This window comes from Vanellus vanellus (genome assembly GCF_965231255.1).
Source record: "Vanellus vanellus genome assembly, chromosome: 6".
Classification (NCBI taxonomy): Eukaryota; Metazoa; Chordata; class Aves; order Charadriiformes; family Charadriidae; genus Vanellus; species Vanellus vanellus.
Genome location: NC_138911.1, coordinates 48,794,237 through 48,818,866, shown reverse-complemented (window position 1 = coordinate 48,818,866; position 24,630 = coordinate 48,794,237). Strand labels below are relative to the sequence as shown.

The following is a 24,630-nucleotide window of genomic DNA, read 5'->3' as shown; positions in this document are numbered from 1 at the left end:
TTTTCCTAGTTTTACTGATAAGAAACTAAAACATAGGTGAAATAAATATATAGGAAATCTGAAACATAGTCTCATAGAATCATTTAGGTTGGAAAAGACCTTTAAGATCATTGAGTCCAACCGTTAACCTAGCACTGCCAAGTCCACCACTAAAGCATGTCACTAAGCACCACATCTACACATCTTTTAAGTACATTCAGGGGTGGTGACTCAACTGCTCCCTTGGGCAGCCTGTTCCAATGCTTGACAACCCTTTTGGTGAAGAATTTTTTCCTAATATCTAATCTAAACCTTCCCTGGCATAGTTTGAGGCCATTTCCTCTTGTCCTATCACTTCTTACTTGGGAGAAGAGACCAACCCCCACCTCACTTACAGCCTCCTTGCAGGTAGCTGTAGAGAGCAATAAGGTCTCCCCCTAGTCTCCTTTTCTCCAGGCTTACTTCTCCTTGTCCTTTGTTGCTGTTCCCACCCTCCCACCCCCCCAATAAAGGATCGAGATTCTCCTTAGCCCTCTTTTTGTTGCTAATGTATTTATAGAAACATTTTTAATTGTCTTTTACGGCAGTAGCCAAATTAATTTCTAGCTGGGCTTTGGCCCTTTGAATTTTCTCACTGCACAACCTCACAACCCCCTTGTAGTCCTCCTGAGTTGCCTGCCTCTTCTTCCAAAGGTCATGAACTCTTTTTTCCCCTGAGTTCCAGCTCTTTGTTCTAGCCAGGACGGTCTTCCATGCCAACTCATCTTTTGGCACATGGGGACAGCCTGCTCCTGCGCCTATAAGATTTCCTTCTGGAAGATCGTTCAGCCTTCCTGAACTCCTTTGCCCTTCAGGACTACCTCCCAAGGGACTCCTTAAACCAGGCTCCTAAACAGGCCAAAGTCTGCCCTCCGGAAGTCATGTACCTGATTTTTTTTGATTCTCAGCTCTTAGGGATAAGATCATCCTCCATTTTGTTAAAAAAAAAAAAAAAATTTACTTTTTTGTATGTTTTTTTTTTAAACCCACTACTTTGAAAGAGTCATGTAACTGAAGGTGGTAAGAGTAGTGCATTTTTATTTTTCTCTCTGTATCTTCATTTTATTATTTATTATCAGTTTATGCACACGGAGTTTTGTATATGCAGTTCCAACATCAGACAGTTTAGTGGCATCCACTACTGGCAAAATGTTAGCTGCTTTTTTTTTTAAACAGTTGTATTTTGATAGTGTACTAGAATTCCATCAAAATTTATGTGTGCATGCCTGTTTTCCCTGTAGATATTTCCTTGTGCGTACATTCCTGAACAGTCTTGCTTGGGTTTTTGTACATTTTCAAAACCAATTAGTCTCTTCCAGGTGCTGTCTTTTTTTTGTGTTGTTTTTTTTTTTTTTTTTTTTTTCACTTGATGCAGTTATTTTCCCTACAGTATATTGTCTCACTTTCTGTCTATGGTTTAGAATTGTAATGAAAGGTGCAACTCTTATGAGCGGCTGATGAAAACTAACATAATTTGCACCCCAAACATCATTCGGTGAATGGGCTTTAAAGATTTCACTATGGTGAACTGTGTCTTTTCTTCAAAAGATTATATGAATAGAAGTTAGTAATCCAAGGGATGCTGCTTTTACACAAATATGTAAATATACAATATGTAAATACTGCTTTTGCATAAATACATACACCTGTTCAGTTAGTAAACAGCCATTATTTTAAAGACAGTAATAACTCTAGAAGAGTCTTTGTAACTCACTTCCACCTCATCTTAAAGAAGGAAACACTTTCGCATTCTTGCAAATAAGAACTGTTTCTGGGTCCCAAATTCTCTCTTTGGTCTAAGAAATTTTTGTTGCACCTGTTACTTTCAAAATAGTGAAGTCAGTTCAGACTTGCCTAACTGCCTTTGGATGCTGCAGGAATAAATCGAGATTATTACAAACATTTTTACCTGTTAGGGAGGGATAGAACAGGAAAAAGTATAAGGATTCTTAGCGTAATCTAACTAGAAAGGACATAAAAAAAGTTCTTCTCCCATACTTTCAAAAAGGTAATATTTGAGCAACGTAAGAGTTCCTGTAATGTCTAATGTCTTAATGGTCAGGTCCTCTAAAAGTGGGCTCACCTAAATACTTGAATGTGAGTTTTCGCAGATTACTTAAAATATCATGCCTAGTCAGGACATAGTGCCAGAGTACATGATCTTGATTTTACTAGCTTAATATTTTTCTTAAAGATACTTTTACACGGAAACTGAATGTTAAAATATATACAGTAAACATAAATTGTGGGTTCTCTGTATTTTGTGCTGGATTAAAACTGACACAAGCTTATTTTACTTTTGTCTGACATTAGACTTTGACTAACATCATCTCGTTATTAATAAGACATTCTTCAGAGCTATTTCTGGATAACAGAATAATGATATGGAATTTACTTTTTAGTTTTCTAAGGAAATGCCTAAAAGAAAACTAAACCAGATGCTAACGTGACATGAAATCCAAAACATGCTAGATTTACAGTCACAGATGGTCAAAAAAAGAAATAAAACTTTGGGATACATACCAGTAAAATCAACAATATTGAAAATCTAATGGTAGTATCTGAAAAAAAAATTAATGAGTAAATGTTTTCAAATTCTTTCCTACCTTGTTTCTGGGGAGTTTCTTTTCTTTGGAACAAGTTTCTGAGTGAGATAGTATGATAAATGGGTCAGAGGTCCAATTAAGTACAGCAGTTCCTATTCAGTGAGATTTTTACAAAATACCATACATAAGACCAGCAAAAAAGCAAAATGACTCCTGTTCATCATTGTTCAACTTGCATTGCATTTATATTCTTTACTTTCTAACAGCATCTTGTACTTTATTTTTAGGAACGTATTATGGCCTTAGAAGTGGTAAGTTTCTTAAATTCATTTCCAAACCAATCACAATGACATTGCTGATAGTTTTTCTAAATTATGAAAAATATTTTTTAATGATTTTTTTTTTAAAAAAAAAGTTGCAGTTCTGGGTTTTTAACTGTCATTTTACTTTTAAGAGAAGATGAGGTAATTTTACACTGCACCTTTCTATGTAGGTTTTTACTACGGTATTTGAGCACCGTTTATATGAAACACAGTGTAATGTTGTAGTTTTTCTGTACAGTTCAATCCTCGTCCCATCCCTGGGAAAAGTCATGTCATAGATTGGAGCCATACCAAAGATGTTATTTTCCTACTGCTAACGCTTCTAATGGTTGAGGTCCATATGACAGATCGAATCATTTCAGTGACTGTTATGTGTGCTTTTTACACTTTTACTCTGGGAGGTGCAGACAGAACCAGTTCATCTGCCCACATCAACACTGCAACTAAAAGCACAAAGGAATACCATTTTAATGATTAATTAATATAATTTAATAAGATGTTAAGTTGGAAGTACATACCATGTACATGCCATGAATGCAGCTGGATTACCCAGATGTCCCAAGCCAGTAAGTCCATCAGGTGGAACAGCTGGAATGAGTTTGTCTTGCCCTAGCATTTCTGAACCATGCTTCTTTCCTCCTATGTAGGAATGTCCAGTAAGACATCCCACAACAGTATGTATCAGGATCAGGCCTGTAGTTTCTTTCCATTGAAAATCCAGAAAATTTCATCTAACAAAAATGGTACTGAGGCAATATCAAGGCTGCAAAGAAAACTTTTTAAATTTACTTGTGCAAATTATTATTTTATCCCAATTGTCTGTGCATCTCTGAAAACAGCTTCTGATTTCAAAAAATATATTTGAAATGTATTCAATATGTTAAAAAAAGCTTGCATTCACGCATAAAAGGCCCATTGTAAATTAGAGCGCAGTATTGGGACTCCTGCCTTGTGGGAGCAGGGAGCTAATGCTCAAATTCAGTGTTCTGGCACTTCGCATAGTGCTGTGTTAGTGTAAAGTGTTGCCAGGACATTAGTTCTCTTCAGGAGCATCTCTTATTCGTGGTTTGCTTACATGACCACCAGTCAGGCATGTATCCACTGCCATCCGTTTCTCGCAAACCGTGAGTTAAACTGCCTGCAAATGCCTGTCCTTTCTGCTCCTGGAGCTGTTTTGACACAGGCAGAGGGTAATTGCTTGCAAATAGCATGCAAATTCAATCCATATTTTGTGACAATGTTTGTTTCTATTTTTTGGGAGCCTTTCTACTTTTTATACTTCTAATCTCTTTAAGAAGGAAGATGTGTAAGTTATTCAGACAGAAGAGGAAAAGGATTATTATCATCAGTAAAATGTAATTTTCTTTCTTAATGGAAAGAACACCTGAATGCAAATTTGTGACGCTAACTCGTAGAGCTTGAAATCAGTCACTGCTTTCCTTATTGCTGGCATTGAAAGATGTGTAGTGTTACGCCCTGAGATTGCACGCAAGAAAAGTATGGTCATCGCTAAGGCTGTAGAACGACTCCCGGGCACTCATTTTACTTTTGCCGTAAAGTTCATCTATGATGTCAGGCAAATCACTTAAAATATTTTTTTCACAGACTGTTAATTACTTTGTGTTCCTCATTTTCTGAGTACGTGACTTTGTGTCTTTTGAGGCCTGATTTTCAGAAGTACAGAGTTTTAGGAATAGCTAAATTCAGTGGGAGCTCTGGCTATATATATTGCTAAGCATACTCATAAGTTGGATGTTAGACAGCTCATAGTGAATACTTTAAAATAATAAGTGGGTTTGACCTGTGTATCTCTGTTTCAGTTCTGAGGATGATGGCATTCTCTCTCTCTCCTCCCACCCTTCACTGATCTTAAAAAGAAAATACATACAGAGTAATACTTATGTGGTCTGAATGTGTCAGGATGAGCTATGATAGAAAAGCCTTTGAGCAAAAGAATGAATAAGGCTTGCCATTTAAGGGGCCCTTAAGAATCCTTACATTTATAGCGTGCTACATAGCTGTATATCTATGCAGCATTTATAGCCATGAGTACATAATAATTACGGTACTCATATTTGTATAATTTTCATATCATCTTTTATTTGAGGGCTCAGAGCGCGACATCCAAAAAAGTACAACCGGTTGCATGTTTTGTGATTTGATTCAGGTTACAGAGAATGGAAATGGAATAGAGACACAAGGTATTAAATTCAAATAGAATCCAAACCAAAAATGTTTGTGTAGAAAAAGCATTTTATTAGGAGAATTTTGACAGAAAGGTGGTAGTTCATGAGATTCACAAAATGCAAGATACAAAAAGGGGCAAGAGAGGGAAAAGCCAGAACACACATATACAAGCTATGCAAAATGCATAGGAAGACATCGACTCTACAGAGCTGTTCTTAAACTGAGACCATGGGATGGCTGGGTTTGGAATCTCTTCTGCATTTTCTTCTGCAGCATTTTTATTCTGCCTAATGCTTGGAAGCAATTGGTCTGCACAGGAATAGATGAAGTTTAGTGCAGAGCAGTCTGAGACTTACCACAAGTGCGAAACCTCTTGCAGCCACTTTTGAATTATTTCTATCCTGCACATACCTTTTTAAGCAACAGAAAAGACATGTACATCTAACAGTAAGCACGTTTTTTAAATGTTTAGATTAAGATTTTAACCTAAACAGTCTGTTTTACACAATGACCTGAAAACTCTGTTCGTGTACGTATTTTGAGAGGTATATTTGGCATCCCACTCTCCTCCCTTTCTCTACAATCTACTCATTTCTGCGTCCTGCACTTGCCAGTAAAATTGTTGTGTACCCATGTGATGAACTTGACAACTTGGGCCAAAAAAAAAAAAAAAAAACCCAAACCAAAAACCCACAACAAAAACTGGGAAAGAAATGTGACAGGAACGCAGCATGTTCTTTTCAGAGCTCTGGGTGAATAAACCTTCCAGGCCTAGCTTAAGTGACTAACTTAAGTTCTAACGCAGTGGTTTTGTGAGTTGCAGTAAACGCGGGGGGAGCCTTGCATCATCTCTGAGCCCTGTCAGCTCCTTCTCCTCTCAGCAGTCTGTTTGAGCTGGAAGCTCCAACTCCTACCCGTGACTCACCGTGTCTGCTATACCTGACAGTTTCTTGGATCTTCTTTTTCCTTAGCCAGCTCATTTGGTTCCTAAGGAAAGCGCTGTATTACCGTCCACATTCAGGACGTGACACCTGATCTGGTCACTCCCTTAAGGAACCCGAGAAGAAATAGTACCCGTCACAAAACCTTTTGGATTTTTTTGGCTCTTTTTCTTCAATCAGATCAGTTCTGCTGTATGATTCAGTAGATAGGTACACTACTTCTTGCTCCAGCAGGGTGCACCGGACAGGAGCAGAAGCTGGAAGGTAAGATGGAAGAACAGGGGTACTTAGGCAGACTCACTAATGGATACAAAAGGAGCTGAAGAACCAAGGCATATTCTGGAATAATCCTTCAAATTGTGAGGAGTGCCAGGGGAGTAACAAGTACAGGCAAAACTGAGGTTTTGAGTGCCTAGAGATTATGTGTTTTGTTTGGCTCTTTTTTTTTTTTATTTAATACTGTTTAATAAAGTGAATTTAATTATTACATAGCTGTTAAGAAGTAATTTTCCTGATTACTTTAGTAATCAATTATGTAGTCTGATGTTTTGCCAGAATGAATATGATTTATCTTTAAATAAGGTGATTTAGTTCATTCTTGAGTGTAGTTTAATTCTTACATACAGGATTTCACTCTATATTATTTATAGACAAAGGTGTATGATTTTCTTGGGAAAAAGTCTGTGTTGTATTCTCAGATGTAGCTACAATGGGAAGTGTATCTAATTCTTATGAAGAGGTCAGGGTGCGTTTTGTAGGTGCACGCTGCTACTATGCCATGCTTGTGACTTCAGTGGGTTTCTGTAAACTACATCATGATCTCTGTGAGCATAAGCTGCAAGTCAGATTTCTCTGCCTTAATACAAATAGTCTGACATAAAAGACTGGGAAATTTAATTTGAAATCAACCATGTCCTGAAACTATTCCAGTGAACATATGCATTCTATATCCTTTGATCAACAAAACAGCTTGCTGCTTCCAGTAGAGAACCCAGAAGTGAGGTTACCACTCGCTTAGAATACTTGGATCAGACTTTTCTGGACATGATTCAACTTTTTGTTACAATGTCATAAATCTAGTTTAACTCCAGTAATTCTGTAAGTATTCTGCCAAATTGATATTTAATATGAATGTCCTTTTCAGTATGAACATTTATGTATTTTGTAGTAACTCATATTTCATGTTCATGAAAGTAAGGTTTAGAATACCAGTAAGACAAATTTCTGTCTGCACACACTCAGCAATGTAAAAGCTATTAGAATCTTCTACTGTAGTAGCAGGCTCAAATTTGCATCAGTTTTCTGATTAATCGCCCATTTTAACAGAAGAATTGGAAGAGTGGCAATGCCCATGCATTTCACAGAGAGTTTATGCGACTGCCTGACACCATCCATGTTAGGGTGCTTATCTCTCTGTGTGTCTCTCAGTGTGTCTTCCATCAATAAGTAAATCTTGCTGTTAGGCCTTGAGATTGTTTCATAATAGTCATACTTTGTGTGTATGAATGTTTAGGAAATCTTGAATCTAAGGGTTAGTATTTTCTTCTCCCCTTGGTTTGCTTCTGTAGTGTCTTGCCAAAACTACCATACATCAAAGGCCGCCTGGTCCTCCCAGAACACAGCCATTCTTTGATCTTATAAAAAAGACTGGGAGAGGAGCAGCAGTCCGAGATCCTCTGTCCTGCCTCACCCTTTCCTTTCCTTTCATCGCCGAGCCAGTGTGTCACTTCCCTTCGCTGGGGGTGGAGAACGTTCCCAAGGTTCCCCAAGTCCTTCCTCTGCTTACTCCTACCAAGTAACTTCTGCCGCCTGACGGTGCTTGCAGCCAGCTCTTTCTTTTCTTGTGATGCTCACCTTCCTCTTCCCTTCTTCCTTGATGTTGTCTTCTCCCCCTGTTGCTCTTCTTGAACGCCCTGCTACTTATCCATCCTCTGCCCCTTCTATTTGGTGCTCTACTTGTTTTTGCTAGTACAGACACCTCTAGTTTTCTTCTGCCAACAGTTTGATATTGTTTTGCTGTAAAAGAATTTATTTTGCTGTTGAGTATGATTTTTTTTTTTTAACAATTGACTTTCTGTCCTATTCATACTTATTTCTCGCTTTCTGGCTAATTCTGGGATTTAGAGTGGGAACCAAAAATGCTGAAATAAACAGATTTATAAGATTCTGCACGTTTTCTAATTTATGGATTTCATTTAAGGCTGTGTACTTACACAAAGTCCACAAACTAAACATATATATGTATATTTCTAATGTCACCTCTCTAATCCCCCTTCCCTCAAGAACTGATACATGGCATTATTTTTAAGTTCCTCTCTATTAAAAATGTTCTTCACTATTTTTTATAAATTAGTAAATTAATGTAAGAAGTAAAATAATATTGTTACAAAAATCCATATACTTGCATTGAGAGTTTGAATACTAAATTTGCAGATAAGCACAGTCAAGAATACCTTATCGTGTATTTGTTAAAGAATATTTAAAATATTGTCCTAAGAATGCATTACTAAATTGCCTGTAAGAGGCAGGTTACAAAATGTAGGTAGCTCTGTAAACTTTATTAAACTGCTCTATGTTTGACGGTTAGGGTGACAGTTTTATATTTATTCATTGACAAATAATCATGGTGTATGTCTTAACAACTTGGTCTAATAACTTCGTAGCTTCTCCAATGGTGGTATCAGTAATACAACGCATTACAGAGTCACAAAATGGTTGAGTTTGGAAGGGACCTCTACAGGTCTTTTGGTCCAACCCCTCCTGCTCAAGCAGAGTCATCCAGAATCAGTTGCCCAGGACTGTGTCCAGGTGGCTTTTGAATATTTCCAAGGGTGGAGCTTTCACAGCCTCCTGGGAAATGTGTGCCAGGGCTCAGTCACTCTCACAGTGAAATAGTCTTTCCTATGTTCAGATGGAACCTCCTGTGCTTCAGTTTGTGCATTGCCTCTTGTCCTGGCTCTAGGCACCACTGAAAAGAGCCTGGTTCCCTCTTCTTTACACCCTCCCTTCAGATATTTGTAGAGATTGAGATCTTCCTGAACCTTCTCTTCTCCGGGCTAAACAATCCCGGCTCTTTCAGCCTTTTCTCACAGGAGAGATGTTACAGTCCCTTAATGTTAGTTGCCCTTTGCTGGACTGTCTCCAGTATGTCTGTCTTGTACTGGGGAATCCGGAACTGGACCCAGCACTCCAGATGTGTGTTGCCAGGGCTGACTAGAGGAGAAGGATCACCTCCCTTGACCTGCTGGCAACACTCCTAATGCAACCCTTACATTCTCTAAGGAGAAAGCTCCTTTCAATATTGTGAAGATGTGTTCCACATGTTGCAAATATTGAACATTTTGCTGATTTTAATAAACCAAAATCCTCTCAGTTTTCCATTAAGGGAAGTAAAAATCTCAGAATAAGTCTTTATGACAAAAGATTGTAATTCTTCACATATTTTAAGTTATTTTTCTTAGTTTAACTAAACATATGTGTTATAGCATGCTTTTTTTTCGTTTGTTTTATATATCACAAAAAAAAATTAAGATTTTATTTTACAGTGGACTGTTGACTAAAATGTTTCTAATGTGCTGCTAGGTCCTTCATTTTAGATTTAAATGCTTTATATTTGATCACATTATAACCTTAGGAACAGAGACATCAGTTACACCTATTGATGCTACCATAGATTTATTTTTTTTTCTGTCATTGTTGTGCATCTTTTGATTAAAATGGGGAAATCTATAAGCCAAATTCCTATTTTTTTCCCTACTCTGACACTGATTTGCTGTGAATCCTTGGTTAAATCACTTCTCTTTGTATTTCAATTTTTCTCAGCTATAAAACTGAACAATATTTCTTCTTTCCCATGAAGGCTATGTTAATTGAATTTTTGCAATGCTTTCTGGAAGGCTTGATGAAATACCGTTATCATAGAAAACATTTACGTAAATTATATGTAAAGATTTTTAGCCTGCAGAGATGCAGAAAGTAGAAGATAGCATTCATGAATGAATGACAAGTCAGTCATTATACCTTTTAAGAACATTTGCCCACTAACATTGCTTTACTTTACACACTCTGCCTCTTGTGTGTTTTTTGTTTTTTTTTTTTTCATTTCCAGTAAATATGTCTGGATGTCTTTGATCACAAGCTTAGTAAGCGATAAAGAACAGATTCTCAAAAACTAGTCCTGTGGACCCCCAGTAGTACTTAGAGCACTAGCTGATGATTCACAGAGAGCTGGCTTGCCAAAACCCGCGCTGTCTCCTCCACGTTTCCAGCTGCTAGTATGCATCAAACAACTCAAAATTCATTAAATACTTTCCTAATATTTTTCCATGTAAACAATTCCCGTAGTTACCGCAGGGATGTTATATGCTCATGAATGAGAGAAGAGACGGCCCATGTCATTGCAAACAGGAAAGAAAGCATCCATGAAGCTCTCTTAATTAAATGTGGTGCACTCCATGCAAAAACATCTGGAGTCTAAATAAAAAGTTCAGGTAGTTTGACATTTGCAATGCTGTGTTAACAAAGGTCTTTTGTTTTCCATTTGTATAAGCGCAGTTTTTGCTTAAAAAAAAAAAATCTTACTAGTTAAAACTTTGATGAAACAATGTAGTAAAAAAAAGCCAGTTGAACTTGAATGTGGTGTAACTTGATAAATTTACATGTTGCCTGTCTTTGTAAAGGTAGACTAATTTCTTGATGTGCTGAAATCATCAAAACAATGGTATAATTGGAGTAACGGTATACACGGAATATAAAGATACAAAATACAGGTTTTGTTATCTCTTAAAGTTCCCCTTATACATATGGCGTACTAGGTCACAGAATGTCCCAGCTATCATGGAATTTGCCTGGCTTATGAAAGTCAACAGAGAACCTCAGGCCTCTTAAGTAGAACCACACCCTGTATAAAAGAAGAGCGTATGGTGTATCAGTCTAGCGCTGGAGATAGAAGCTGACAACGCACGGTTTTGCAGATGTTAACAAGGAAAGCTGCTGGGTGCATCCTATTCTTGCTATTTAAGTACTCAACATGCTAAGGCCATTTAAAAATAAGTCATCGTAGGTCACCTTGAACATTACATCTTTCCTGTGAATTGTGAGTAACTGCCTGCTGACATGCATTGCAGTCAGTTAAAATTATGGTCACATTTAATCTTTTTATGGGTATTCTTTGGGGATTATCTAACTGGTACTTAAGTCAGCTCTAATTTTCAAAAATATCTGTGCTATACAGATAGCCATTTGTTTTTACCTACCTAAGAAAAGAAAGGAGCACTGTACTTGAAAGTCAATGAGGTTTGGTTTCTGGTTTATGTTTATATGTTTTCAATATATCGACTATAAAGGCAAACTTTAGGAGGACTATATACAAACCTGCTTTGATTTATTTGCGTTTAGCATTGCAGCTTTGAGACTAAAAATAAAATGGGTATCTGATTTTGATTTAGATCTGTCCCTTGAGACAGTGTGAAACTATCACCAAGAACACATCAATATAGAAGGATTAACTGTTCACATGCAGTTTAAACATCAAAGTGTTTGTATGAAGTCATGGAAAATGAGTAATTTGTTTTATCATTCTCTGTGAAAACATAGAACGCCCCTTTTCAAAGTAAATAATCTTTATTTTAGAAACAGAAAGATTAATAGCACTCACTCTATGGAAGAGACTGCTGTTAAGTAAAATACCATTAATGCTGCTTCAGTCAGTACAATTGGTGTTTCTTCCTCTTATCGGTACCATCAGTGCACTGTATCAGTACCTTCTGTTCCCTCTTAAACAATGAGCAGACAGATGTGATAGCTCTCTTTAGGATTATTTGTATGCATTATGGCATACAGCTTTCTGATTTCTGGGAAAAAGTTAACAGTACTTAATTGCCCTCTGTATCAGGTGCTTCTAATGTCCTTTTCCACATTTTATCTGTGCAGCTAAATCCATCTCTTGTAGGAGAATAGAGTGCAGTCCTTAATGATACAAATATGGCATCTGATCCATGTTGAGGAGGTTGCTGTGCACTTCATTAAATTACCAGACCAATTCTGTGGGCCAGCTAAAAACTCTTTCATCACCTTTCTCTCCATTCTTCAATGTATTCTTTTGTTGCTGCCTTCTTTATTGAATTTCCCCTAACAAGCTTGGCTTTTTTCTTTTTCTGTTTTTATTTGCACAACGCTACCATTCTCTTCATTGGTTTTATGAAAAAGGCACACATTTCTGTCCCTGCAAATGTTAGCGTGTGAGTTATCCTATTCAAATCACTTCACAAACTGTTCAGAAGACTGTGAGAATTTTAGAATATAAAAGGAACTGTAATGGTTAAGACCAAAGGTCAATCTAGCCCAGCTATAGACCTTGCACAATGGCCAAAATAAAATGCTTAGGGAAAAGTGTATGAACAGGACTGACATACTTTTTGTTTCCCACTCATTCATTCATATTCCAGGCATTCAAAGCTCAGAGACTTCTGGACCTAGATGTAGTTTCTACGAATTTGGAACCCTTCCATGGTCTTTCTCGTTCATGAACTTGATCAGTTTTCTGCTCAAACCCATATAAACTTTTTTATCTTTATGCGACTTCTGATTTTATGCAAATTGGTCATTTCTCCCCTCAGGCATCTGTCTTCCTGGCTGAAGAGTCCTGGTTTTTCAAGTCATTGTATTTAATCATTCTTCACCTGGAAATAGCGCTTCATGGCTTTGATCATTCTTGGTGCTCTTCTCTGACCTTTCCCTATTTCTGTTCTGAAATAGAGGTCCACAGCTGCACTCAGTAGTCAAGATATAAGCACACTGTGGATTCATACTTGGGAATAATTATGTTCTCTGGCTTTTTTTTTTCCTCCTTTCTGGATTGTCCAGTGTCGATTTTGCTTTTCTGATTGATACTGAGCACTGAGTTAGTCTTGGAAATATGTATCATTACACCATGGTCTACTACCTGAACAGTAATGGTTAGCTTAGAGCCCATTATTTTGTGCGTGAAGTTAGGTTTAAATTTTAAGAATCTAAAAAAACATTCAGAAATCCAAGTAGCCCATGTGTCATTCTTTATCCATATGATTCTCGGTGAAACCAGAAAACCAAGGGCTGAGTATGCATATAACCCAAAGGCTGGTCTGCTTTCAAGTTCTCATTAATTAGGTTACTAAATGTTGACTAGCTGAGGCACAGCTAACTTCCTCCCCCCCCCCCCCCCCCCCCCCCCCCCCCCAAAAAAAAAAAAAGTCCATGAAAAAGAGGAGATAATAGAGGAGATATATTTAGGAGACAGGAGACCTCTGAGGAGAACAGATGATGAGCATCTTCCTTAACTTAATTTACAGACAGTGTTGACATGAGGTCTTGACATTGGAATTTAGAGAAAGAATTGAAAAATGGGATGGTTTAAGTCATGGACTTACACTTAGGGCCTGAGTTCCTTTTATGTTGAGATCAGATTATGGGTATTCTTTATTAAAACAGGGGAAAAAAAAAAAGCAAAAATCTTTGTAGGTGGAAATAAAATTGCTATATATTGAATATACTTTATAGCATGCTGAGGAACCGCTACGTTAGATGTGTCCGGTGACCCAGGCAACTTTATTTCAACTGTGTGACATCTCAAATGTATATTTTTCAGCAGTTCATAAGTAAAATACTTTAGCAAAAATTTTTTGGTAATATATACCATAAGCTTCAAATATTTATGGTTTAATTTGGTGCCGGACCAATAAGAGAGATTGGGGGTTGTTACAATTGCGGAGTTATTTCCTGTGAGGAAGGATCTGAAGGGGTAAGGGAGTTGCTGGTGCTCAAAGTAAAAATCTTTTGTGGACATGTGTCTATCAGATCTGCACGGTACTAGGATGACTGTTGAACATTAGGATTCAGTATTTTGTTTCACATGTAGTTAAGTTTGGATTGCTTAGGGTCTGTTGTCTCTCATATATTTCTCAGCCTTAGAAACACACGTGCAGACCAGTACCAGGGGCTACTCTGTGCAGAAGCAGCAAACATTGCATCTCATCATAAATTAATGGATTGGAAAATCAATGCTTTGATGAACATAAGGTCATTGTAAATGAAGCATGAAATATGCATGAATACTGTTTTACTGTGGTAAAAGTGAAATGCTTGATTCTTTTTAGAGGGAGACATTAGAGATTGATAGATACCTGCAGGCAATTTTACTTTGAAGTGGAGATGTATAGTAGCATTTTTAAAAAAAAGTAGGTATTTTATAGCTATAAAAGCGTTTCTGCCCTATAATCTGTGAAAAACACTTTAGATGCAATATGTAGGCCTCCTGCTGATTGCATTCTGAAAATATGAAGAAGAATCCGTTTTATACATTCATTATTAATATATAACTGCAGGTTCTGTAATTCTTCTCTGCTAAAAAAACAGATATGTTACAGGAAAAGTAATTTTTTTCTCCTTATAAAATCTTGTTAGGCAAATTTTTTAAGTAAAAAAAAAAAAAAAGACAACTGATTGCAAAGTAAGTTACACATTAAAATACAAAACTTCTTATGAAGATAATAAAATAAATTTTAGTTTTGGTCCAAACACAATAAGCTAAGTGTTAAATCTACTTAACTTCTATTCTTATGTGGTAGCACAGAAAGAAGAAAGTACTGTTTTCTTATTAGAAGAAATAACCTTTATTAATTCTGACTTTTGAGTTTTGCAAAACTGATTTGCCCTACTTTGTTCACTGGAAGTCAGCACAAGTTCTTCCTTCCAGGTTTTTTCCATTTGTCATGGTGAGTTGTCAACATTGCAATTAAGGACTTTTTTGTACTGGGTGTCCTCAGTGCTGCCCACTTCAGGAAGTGGTTTACCTATCTTTCAGGCCTACCTTCATATGTTTAGTCTGATATAATTCCTGTACATTTTAAAATATTAACCTTCTAAAGTCTGACAAAATTAATGTGTTAGTATAAAAGAAATTCAAAAGTACTCGTTCTGGGATCAGACCTAAATTATCTCCACCTTATTTTCCCTATCTTATTTCTATTTTCTTGTTCTCACTAAATGACTAAAGTATCTTTGGTTTACTGTTTGCCTTTTGACAGTTCTTCCCGTGCTTCCTGAAATCTAAAATAGCCTTTCTTGCTGGTCAATCCTTTTACCCCATTTTGTAGGCTTCTAACTCTTCCTGTTGTTCTTGAAGCAACAAATCATCCAACCCTCTCATAAAATTCTTTCCCCTTACCTGTGATAATGGCGTTGTTATTCTTTGACTGCAACGTATCTTTGTTCTCTTCTGCGCTGTGTGAAGAGTACAAATTCTCTAGGGGAAAAGGGCCAGATCTAGGAATTCCCAAATATTGTTCTCCTGCTGCATCTAGCATTCCTACTGCAGAATGTAACAGTGGGATGAGAGCCCTTTTCTTAGCTAAGCATACAACCTAAGGGTACAACTTTCTTCCTAGAAGGCGGGAGATATTGTTTAAACCTCAGTAGTCTCAGAAGGAAAACTAACCCGAGTGTCTGGAAAACCGATTTAACCAGGTGGGGTTTTTATGTAAAAACAGGTCCGAAATATTGTCAGCGCGTTAAGTCTCAGTACAAATTTTTTATAATTACAGAAAATTAGATAAATACTGTTATGTATGTAATTTTTTTTGCATACATATAATTACAGAAATAGAAAAACCAGTCTCGCATCCACTACCTAATTTAGTTTATTGGGACTGAATATTGGTTACGAGTTCAGTCCTGTGAGATGCAAATGAATCACATTGTTTATAAAACTTGACCTTCATTTTTTATGGAAAGCGTATTTATTACAATCTTAAAAACTGAATGTTTGGAACCGTTAGGAGAGAAGCAGACAATAAGACAGATGTTATTGCTTCTAAATTGATGGTATGTCTGCACTTAGGTTACTCTGTTCAGTTCTGGCTCTCCACTCCTCACTTCCCCTCTCCATCTTAAAAAAGGCAGAACTAGAGAGGCTACACAAGACATAAGAATGGTCAAAGGCATGAAACTTCTTCCACATGAGGAACAACTAAGGACACTAGGACTCTTCAGCCTGAAAAACACGAATGGGAAAGTTTGCAAGAGGTCTGTAAAATGAGAAGTTGCAGAGAGATGAATAGACATTGGTTGTACACTTTCTTACAGTATAGGAATGAGAGAGCATATAATTAAGCTAGCAAGTGGTTGGTTCAAAGCAAAACGTAATGGCTTTTCCTATACTATACTACATTATTGTAATCTTTTCATATGCTGTTGTAATTTACAATATTGCTTATAAATAAAAGGAGCAATGGCTTGTTTAGTTCATTGTGCAGGTAACTCCTTGTCTATATAATTAATAGCAGCATGTGGGGGAAAAAAGATTGGGGTCACTAGACAGTCATGGTAGCAGTATAAATATTAATTAAATATTAATTTTAATACTGCTATTCATGCATGATAATATATAAATATATATTATTTGTATGTCGCTTTTTATATGGACGATATATATTGCATATAACTGTTAAAGTACCTGTTACATAAATATGCAATATATTGTATCCATTGTATTTGTAATATGATTAAGATTATCATAAAATATTAATATAGCAATATTGATATTGTTATCTAACAGCCTGTTCATGAGTGTTCATTTCATTGTTATTTGTCCCATTTCAGTTTTTTAATAAATTTTTATGTGATTTAGTTTTAACTGAAGAAATATACTTCTGAGCTATGCCTTTAAAGAATCATATTTTTCTCTAAAGAATTAGCTTACATGGATATATGCTTTTTTTATAACAATGAAACCTGTAGACAGTTCCTTCAGTATTAATCACTGGTAAAGTATTTTTGCTGTTTGCTAGTATTACTGGTGCTTTTTTTATACCCAGCATAGTACACTACTACACTCTCGACTCACTGGGTTGCTTTTGAAGATTGTCAGAGAGCTTTATGTGATAAAAAACACAGCTTTTTGGAGTAGACTGCACTTGCATTGAGCAGCTACCACTGATTTTTTTTATCCTGGTGTGACTGAAAGTTTTAGTCTTTTCAGATCTTGAGTCTGGGATCTAAATGGGATTTTTTTCACATTGGTCAGATGGAGACTTTTCAAGACTAACAACAGAGCTTTTGTAGTTAAGGGCAAGTTAACCCAGTTTGCACAGACTTTACAGCATAACAATACTTGATTTCAGGTTTGAATTTTGGTTTTTAGATAGACTTTTGCTTTAAAGTGCCAGGGCAGTAATATGGTTAATGAAGCCCATTACTGGTAAATTGCATACCAGGTTACCAGAACCATATCCAAAGAAGTGTGTTTTATAGAATCATGGAGGAAATACCAACTTTGTTCAGCTAGTACAAACAGTATTGTTTCTAGTTGCTTTTCAGCAAATAATAGAAGGGCAGCCTTTGAGAAGCCCCAGAGGCATCTGGCTTATGGGGCATGACTGCGCTTTACGCATGACCAACTTCACCTGTGTACAAAACCCAAAACATGATACTCCTTTTTTTCAGTTCTTTGCATCTTGCCATAGACTAGATTTTTTTTGTGTTACTGATGGGGAGGTGAAATCTTGTTGTTGAGTCCAATCCTAACTCTCCCTACGGTGGTGATTAATCTTTCAGCAGTACATACCATATGTCTAAACCAAAATATGAAATTTGGTGGTTCTATATTTAGCTAAGTGCTAACTGCACATATTTGTATCTGAAAAAAAAAGGATATGTTTCTACTATGTTTAACTACAAAGATGTAAACATTGTGAATATAGATTTATATTTTTGTTAAATGTGCTTTACTCCCTGAAGTGCAATACAAGAAAATTTCATTCTGAAGGCTACATAAACTCCAAAATTGTAAATAAGTATTGTTCTGCTCAATAAGCTGGTAACTATTCATGGAGATTCAAATTAAGGAATTAAGGAAACTGTGCTTTGTGTTTTATTTTGTCCTTCTTTTTCCTTAACAGTCTGTTTACTGTTGACCTATTTAATTTACAGATATGTATATACCTACAAACATGTTTCCATAGATGTAATAGGTTTTTAATGTTTGAGATAGCTGAAAGAATTTTTATGTTTTATCTTGTGTTCTGTTCTTTAGAGTACTCGAGTAGCTTTAGACCATCTGGAATCTGTTCCTGAGAAACTGAGCCTGTTAGAAGATTTCAAAGATATTGGAGTGAGAAAGATTTCATTTGACTCTTTGAGTAGTTCTAAAATATTTTGGTTAATGTATATGTAAATTAGTTAATAAGATATTTAACATTACATATGTACATATTATATAGACAAAAACATAGAAAAAATATTTTCGTGTTTATACAGATTTTTTGAGATTATAAATTTAGTCCCAATTAGTAACACAGCTGAGGTGCTCCTAATGTAAGCAAACATTGATACCTGGGCATAATAGGTCAAGTCCTAGTTACCTGCTCAGCATATTTGTATTGAGTGTGAATTCTGATATTACTTGTTAAAAAATGAAAAATTTGTAATGAAATAAATTATGCTGGTTATTTCAATTTAAAGAAATGAGTGAAAATAGGTGAGTTTTACAGCTTTGTTTTGTTTTGACATAATGGCAATAATTGTCACTTATTTTCCCAGTATCACTATCAAAGCATGGTGTGTTTGTTTGGACACAGTGGGGCATGTTGACAGTAGTGGGAGAGTACTGTCAAGAGTGATAAGCCTCAAATTAGATCTTCAGTGGCTAAGTGGCTATATTATTATTACTTTCCATACATGAAGTTTGAGGTTTATTAAAAAAGAATCAGTATTAAATCACAGAAGAACAAACAAATAATGATTTGCATTTTATTTGCTATATAGAATTTCTCATCCTGCGATAGTCATAAACATTTCAAACCATATTTGTTTGGAACATTGTTTATTCTGAGGGTATTTGCACGAGGTCATGTGTTACTAATTGTACACAATTTTATTGCTGTCATCATCAACAGAGCTAGGAACACACATGCTGATTGAAATGTCTGGGTTTTTTTAAAATATATTTATTGAAAAAAATCATAGAATCATAGAATGGTTTAGGTTGGAAAGGACCTTGAAGATCATTGAGTTCCAACCCCCCTGCCATAGGCAGGGACACCTCCCACTAGACCAGCTTGCCCAAGGCCACGTCCAGCCTGGCCTTGAACACCTCCAGGGATGGGGCCTCAACAACCTCTCCGGGCAACCTGTTCCAGTACTGGAAGACCGCAGTAAGATCTCCCCGGAGCCTTCTCTTGTCCAAGCTGAACAGCCCCAACTCTCTCAGCCTCTCCTCATAGGAGAGGTTCTCCAGCCCTCGGATCATCCTCGTGGCTCTCCTCTGGACATGCTCCAGCAGGTCCATGTCCTTCTTATGTTGGGGACTCCAGAGCTGGATGGAGTACTCCAGGTGGGGTCTCCCGAGAGTGGAGTAGAGGGGCAGAATCACCTCCCTTGACCTGCAGGCCACACTTCTGATGCAGACCAGGATATGGTTGGCCTTCTGGGCTGCAAACACACATTGCTGGCTCATGTTGAGCTTCTTGTCAATCAGCACCCCCAAATCCTTCTCCTCAGGGCTGCTCTCCAGTCATTCCCCACCCAGCCTGTATTTGTGCTTGGGATTGCCCCGACCCAGATGTAAGACCTTGCACTTGGCCTTGTTGAACTGCATGAGATTGACTTGGGCCCACCTCTCCAGCCTGTCCAGGTCCCTCTGGATGGCATCCCTCCCCTCCAGCGTGTCTACCTCACCAAACAGCTTGGTATCATCGGCAAACTTGCTGAGGGTGCACTCACACCCATTGTCCATGTCACTGACAAAGATGTTGAACAGTACAGGCCCCAGTACCGATCTTTGAGGAGCACCACTTGTCTCCACTTGGACATCGAGCCGTTGCCCGCAACTCTTTGAGTGCAACCATCCATCCAGTTCTTTATCCACCGAGTGTTCCATTTGTTGAATCCATGTCTCTTCGATTTAGAGACCAGGGTATTGTGTGGGACAGTGTCAAACGCTTTGCACAAATCCAAGTAGATGACATCAGTTGGTCTTCCCTTGTCCATTGCCACTGTAACCCCTTCGTAGAAGGCCACTAAGTTTGTCAGGCATGACTTGCCCTTGGTGAAGCCATGCTGGCTGTCACCAATCACCTCCTTGTTTTCTATGTGCCTCAGCAGAGTTTCTTGGAGGATCTGCTCCATGATTTTGCCAGGCACAGAGGTGAGACTGACTGGCCTGTAGTTCCCTGGGTCTTCCTTGTTTCTCTTTTTGAAAATAGGGGTTATGCTTCCCCTTTTCCAGTTGGCAGGAACCTCACCAGACCGCCACGACTTCTCAAATATGATGGCTAGTGGCTTAGCGACCTCATCTGCTAGCTCCCTCAGGACCCACGGATGTATCTCATCAGGTCCCATGGACTTGTGCACCTTCAGATTCCTCAGGTGGTCTCACACTTGATCTTCACCTACAGTGGGCGGTTCTCCATTTTCCCAATCCTCGTCTTTGCATTCTGCGTCATGGGTACTGTGGCTGCAGTCCTTGCCAGTGAAGACCGAGGCAAAAATGTCATTGAGTACCTCAGCTCTGTCTCTGTCCCAGGTAACCAGTTCTTGCGTTTCCTTCTGGAGAGGGCCCACAGTTTCACTTAGTCTTTCTTTTCTCGCTAACATACTTAAAGAAGGATTTTTTGTTTGTCTTGATGTCCCTGGCCAGATTTAGTTCTATCTGGGCTTTAGCTTGTCTAACCCGATCCTTGAGCTTGGAGGAGGTGGTCCTTGAATATTAACCAACTTTCTTGGACTCCCCTTCCCTCCAGTGCTTCATCCCATGGCACCGCACTAAGCAGATTCTTCAAGAGGCCAAAGTCAGCTCTCCCAAAGTCCAGGGTGGTCAGCCTGCTGCGCACCTTCCTCGCTGCCTCGAGGATCTCAAACTCAACCATTTCATGGTCACTACAGCCCAGGCTACCCTTGAGTTTGACACTGTCTACCAGCCCCTCCTTGTTGGTAAGAACAAGATCCAGCATAGCTCCTCTCCTCCTTGGCTCCTCAACAACTTGGAGAAGGAAGTTGTCGTCAATGCAATCCAAGAACCTCCTGGATTGCCTATGCCTGGCTATGTTACCCTTCCAACAGATCAGATGTCAGGGTGGTTGATGTCACCCATGAGAACCGGGGTCTGTGAACGTGATGCCACCCCTATCTGTCTATAGAGGGATTCATCCACTCGGTCTTCTTGGTCAAGTGGCTTGTAGCAGACCCCCACTGTAATGTCCCCTGCTCCCGATTTCCCTTTAATCCTGACCATAGGCTCTCAGTTGGCTCTCTATCCAACCATAGGCTGAGCTCCATGCATTCCAGCTGCTCCTTGACATATAAGGCAACACCATCTCCTTGTTTCCCTTGCCTGTTTCTCCTGAAGAGCCTGTAGCCTTCCACGGCAACACTCTAGCCGTAGGAGTCATCCCATCAAGTTTCTACGATGCCAATGAGATTGTAGCCTTGGAGGCATGCACACATCTCTAGCTCCTCCTGTTTGTTACCCATGCTCCGTGCGTTTGCATAGATGCACTTCAGCCATGTCTTTGTTGAGGCTGACTTGGCTGGAGCAGCTATAATTACTTTACGCTGCTCTCTGGGCAGCATACCTGTGTCGTGTATTAAGGGCGCCTCCCCATTGGCTCCTATTGGTCCAGGAGCTCCTGGCTTGTCTACGTAAGACAAAATATTGTTGAGATGTATAGTTTTAATTTCACATTCTAGGTATCACAAGAAGAGCTTTTTGTTCTTACAAAGGTTGACATTTGCCTTCTATTTCTGATGGTTCTGCACTGCTAAAGGAAGAATTCTCCTCTCAGCTAGGCAAAGCAGAAGCTTGAATGTGGGGTTTCTATAATCTCCTTCACACTTGCACTCTCTTGCTTAACATTACTATGAAATAACATTGGCATTTTCTGGTTTGCTGTAGTTATCGCTTAGCCAGCATACATGAGATTGGAAACTAAATTCTTTTGGTTTAATTTTAACTCTGTCTTTCTCCTTGATGCTTAGGTTTTTAAAGACACTTTTCTTAAGACAAGTCCCTACCAACAACTGTGTATTGTTTAATAAATGATTTATTATTCAAGAGGGCTAAGCTTTATACCTTAGCTGTGAGAATAATTTCAGTTTGGTGTTTCATTAATTCTTCTCTTTGAAAATAATACATTGGATCTTTTTGTACAATAGCATATTTTACTCTCAAGTAGTATGCTTGAATGAAGTATTTCAAAGCCATTCATTGCTTTCCACTGCTAGCAAGTTCTTCCCCCTATGTTTTCATAGGAAGAGAGAAGGAAAGAGAAAGTAAATCTTTGATAATGCCTCAGAAGTTGTCTGGTTGTTGCATTCATTCAAGTGAATCATTAGCCAGTTCAGTGAGAAGTGTTATGTTTTCTTATTTGAAAATATTCTTTAGTCCATATCCTTAGAACACTTTTTTTTTTCTTCAAGTGCTTGTTTCTACGGTGTTGTAATTAATTTTTCACCATTACAGAATTTCTTTGTTGGAAGGTATAATGTTACTGAATTTTGGAATGAGTTACAAGAAGTCATTCACCAGTTAAGGATGAGGCTCTTCACATTTTAACCAATTTTCATTTTGTACATTTCTGTACAGAACATTATGCTTTCGTATGGCGGCTGTATTTCAACCTCTGAAATTTAGTAATTAATTCATTCTTGCTGTATTGGAAATCCTTGGTGATACCTGTGTCTAGAATAGCCAGCCAACATTTATTAACTGCTTTTCACATTACGAAATCATTTAGATCTTTCAATGCCTTTCTAGGAGTCCCATTGCCGAAGGGAGATGATTGAGGAAAGGTATACAAAGTATAAAGAAATAGTGAGTTCTTTACAGCAACAGCTGGAAGATTCAAAGCAGAGAGTCCAACAGTTCAAGGTATGAGTGTGTGCTCCACTTTTGTTTCCCCATTACTTTCAATCAGCAACATAAACTTATTTGATGTATATTAACTCCTAATACAAACACAAACTAAAATCACACATGAATGTTTCTGGTTTATATATCTGCCATGGCTGATGTAAAATTTGATGACAGAAGCGTTGTATCCATTGTAAAGTGCCATGGATACTTTCCAAAAATCTTTAAAATTTCACAGAGAAGTGTCTGTCTTCCTGCATCTGACTGCGCTGAAGTGTTTACCTGCTTTGTCAAATTGCTGTCTACAGCAATTCTTTTGATTGGTTTGTTCAATTTTGCCTTGTCCTTTATGTAAAAGATAAATACAGAAACCTGCTTCCTCCATTAAAAGGGTGACTGATTTGTAAATCATGTATACTGATTTTTCAGCAGTTGATCTTTGCATCCTTTACAAAAGATACAGTATGATGCCCGTTTCATAAACACAATCCAAGCAAACAGAGGGGAAGTGATTTGCTAAAGGTCACTCAGCGGACTGATAGCAGGGCTAAGCATAATTTCCTAACCCGCGCAATACAAATCCAGTGCTCTTGGTTAGAAACATTGCCTGTAATGAGCTCACCTTTCCAATTGTTAACACGCTTTCTTTCTGTTCATATTCGCTTGTTCAATGTCGTATCACTTCTCACTGTGTGTCGTCGTGATAGCAGCTTACTTTGGCAGAACTACAATTTCTTATGGACGCGGTTGAAATACGTGATCAGAACTAAAGAACCATGCTAGTACTTCTGCTACTTGTCAAGATTCTTTGGCAGCGCCTCTTACCAGTGTCTCTAAGCAGTTGAGCTCAAACTCTAGGATCATGCGCACACCATGTATCAAAAAGCTTTACGCTGTTTGTGTTCCCCACCTCCCCCATCGTGGTCTTCCTTCTGTAAAAGGAGGACGTACTTACCAGTACGTCTTCTAAAAAGTGAAAAAGGTAAAATAAATGCAGAGTGGTTTAGCTTAGTAAGTTGCTTTTATAAGAAGGTATTAAGCTACTTGAAAAAGACATCTTGCTCTTTTGTAAGAAAGAATTGAAAGGAAGAAACAGGGAGGATTCACTGTCAGTCTGTTGCTAATGATAATCTTCAGTTTCTTGAATTTCTCTTGCTTTCACACAAGAGTTACTAATTCACTAGCCATTGAAATTTGGAAAACATTGAAAAGCTAAGTGGAATGCAATCAGCTGATGGTAGAATATAATATTGCACTAAGCAGACTGAACTTGCTGAACCTGCATGATTTGAGCTCTATATTCAGAATCCAGAATAAAGCTGATTCCAAAACAATATTTCCTCTTTTTTTTAGAGAACAGAGAGCACTTAATGGCTTCCATTTAGTCAGGCCTAATTGGGTTTTTGCATGACATACAGTACTCTCTGCTGTCATGGCTGTTACAAATAGAACAGAATGTTCAAAACCAAGTAACAGACTGGTGCTAATCTGATTTCAGTGATCAGGCTAGCTTAGTCTAAAAAAACTCTTTTTAATGCTTGCCTTTCTTACCCTCCCTTGGAACGAAGTCAAATGCATTATTGTTAATTGTTTGGGTTTTTTTATTTTACTATTTGTCAATTGGGAGTCTCTAAAATTGATTGGTGGAAGAGTGTAGGCTTGAGGGCATTAAAGTTCATTCTTTCTGATAGTTTTGATTCATGCTCTGTACACAACGCAGTGCTTCTGCTATA

At 37.9% G+C, this 24,630-nt stretch overlaps 1 protein-coding gene across 1 annotated transcript in view; it reads left to right on the top strand.

Annotated features, from left to right (window-relative positions):
* CEP128 (centrosomal protein 128) overlaps window positions 1-24,630 on the top strand; it is a gene marked incomplete at both ends in the record, with an annotated part of 134,800 nt that overhangs the window by 103,383 nt on the left and 6,787 nt on the right. The window contains 3 exons of the mRNA XM_082485903.1: window positions 2,852-2,875; window positions 18,083-18,160; window positions 22,802-22,915. Of these exons, the coding sequence (XP_082342029.1) occupies window positions 2,852-2,875; window positions 18,083-18,160; window positions 22,802-22,915 (216 nt within the window). The remainder of the gene's footprint in view (window positions 1-2,851; window positions 2,876-18,082; window positions 18,161-22,801; window positions 22,916-24,630) is intronic.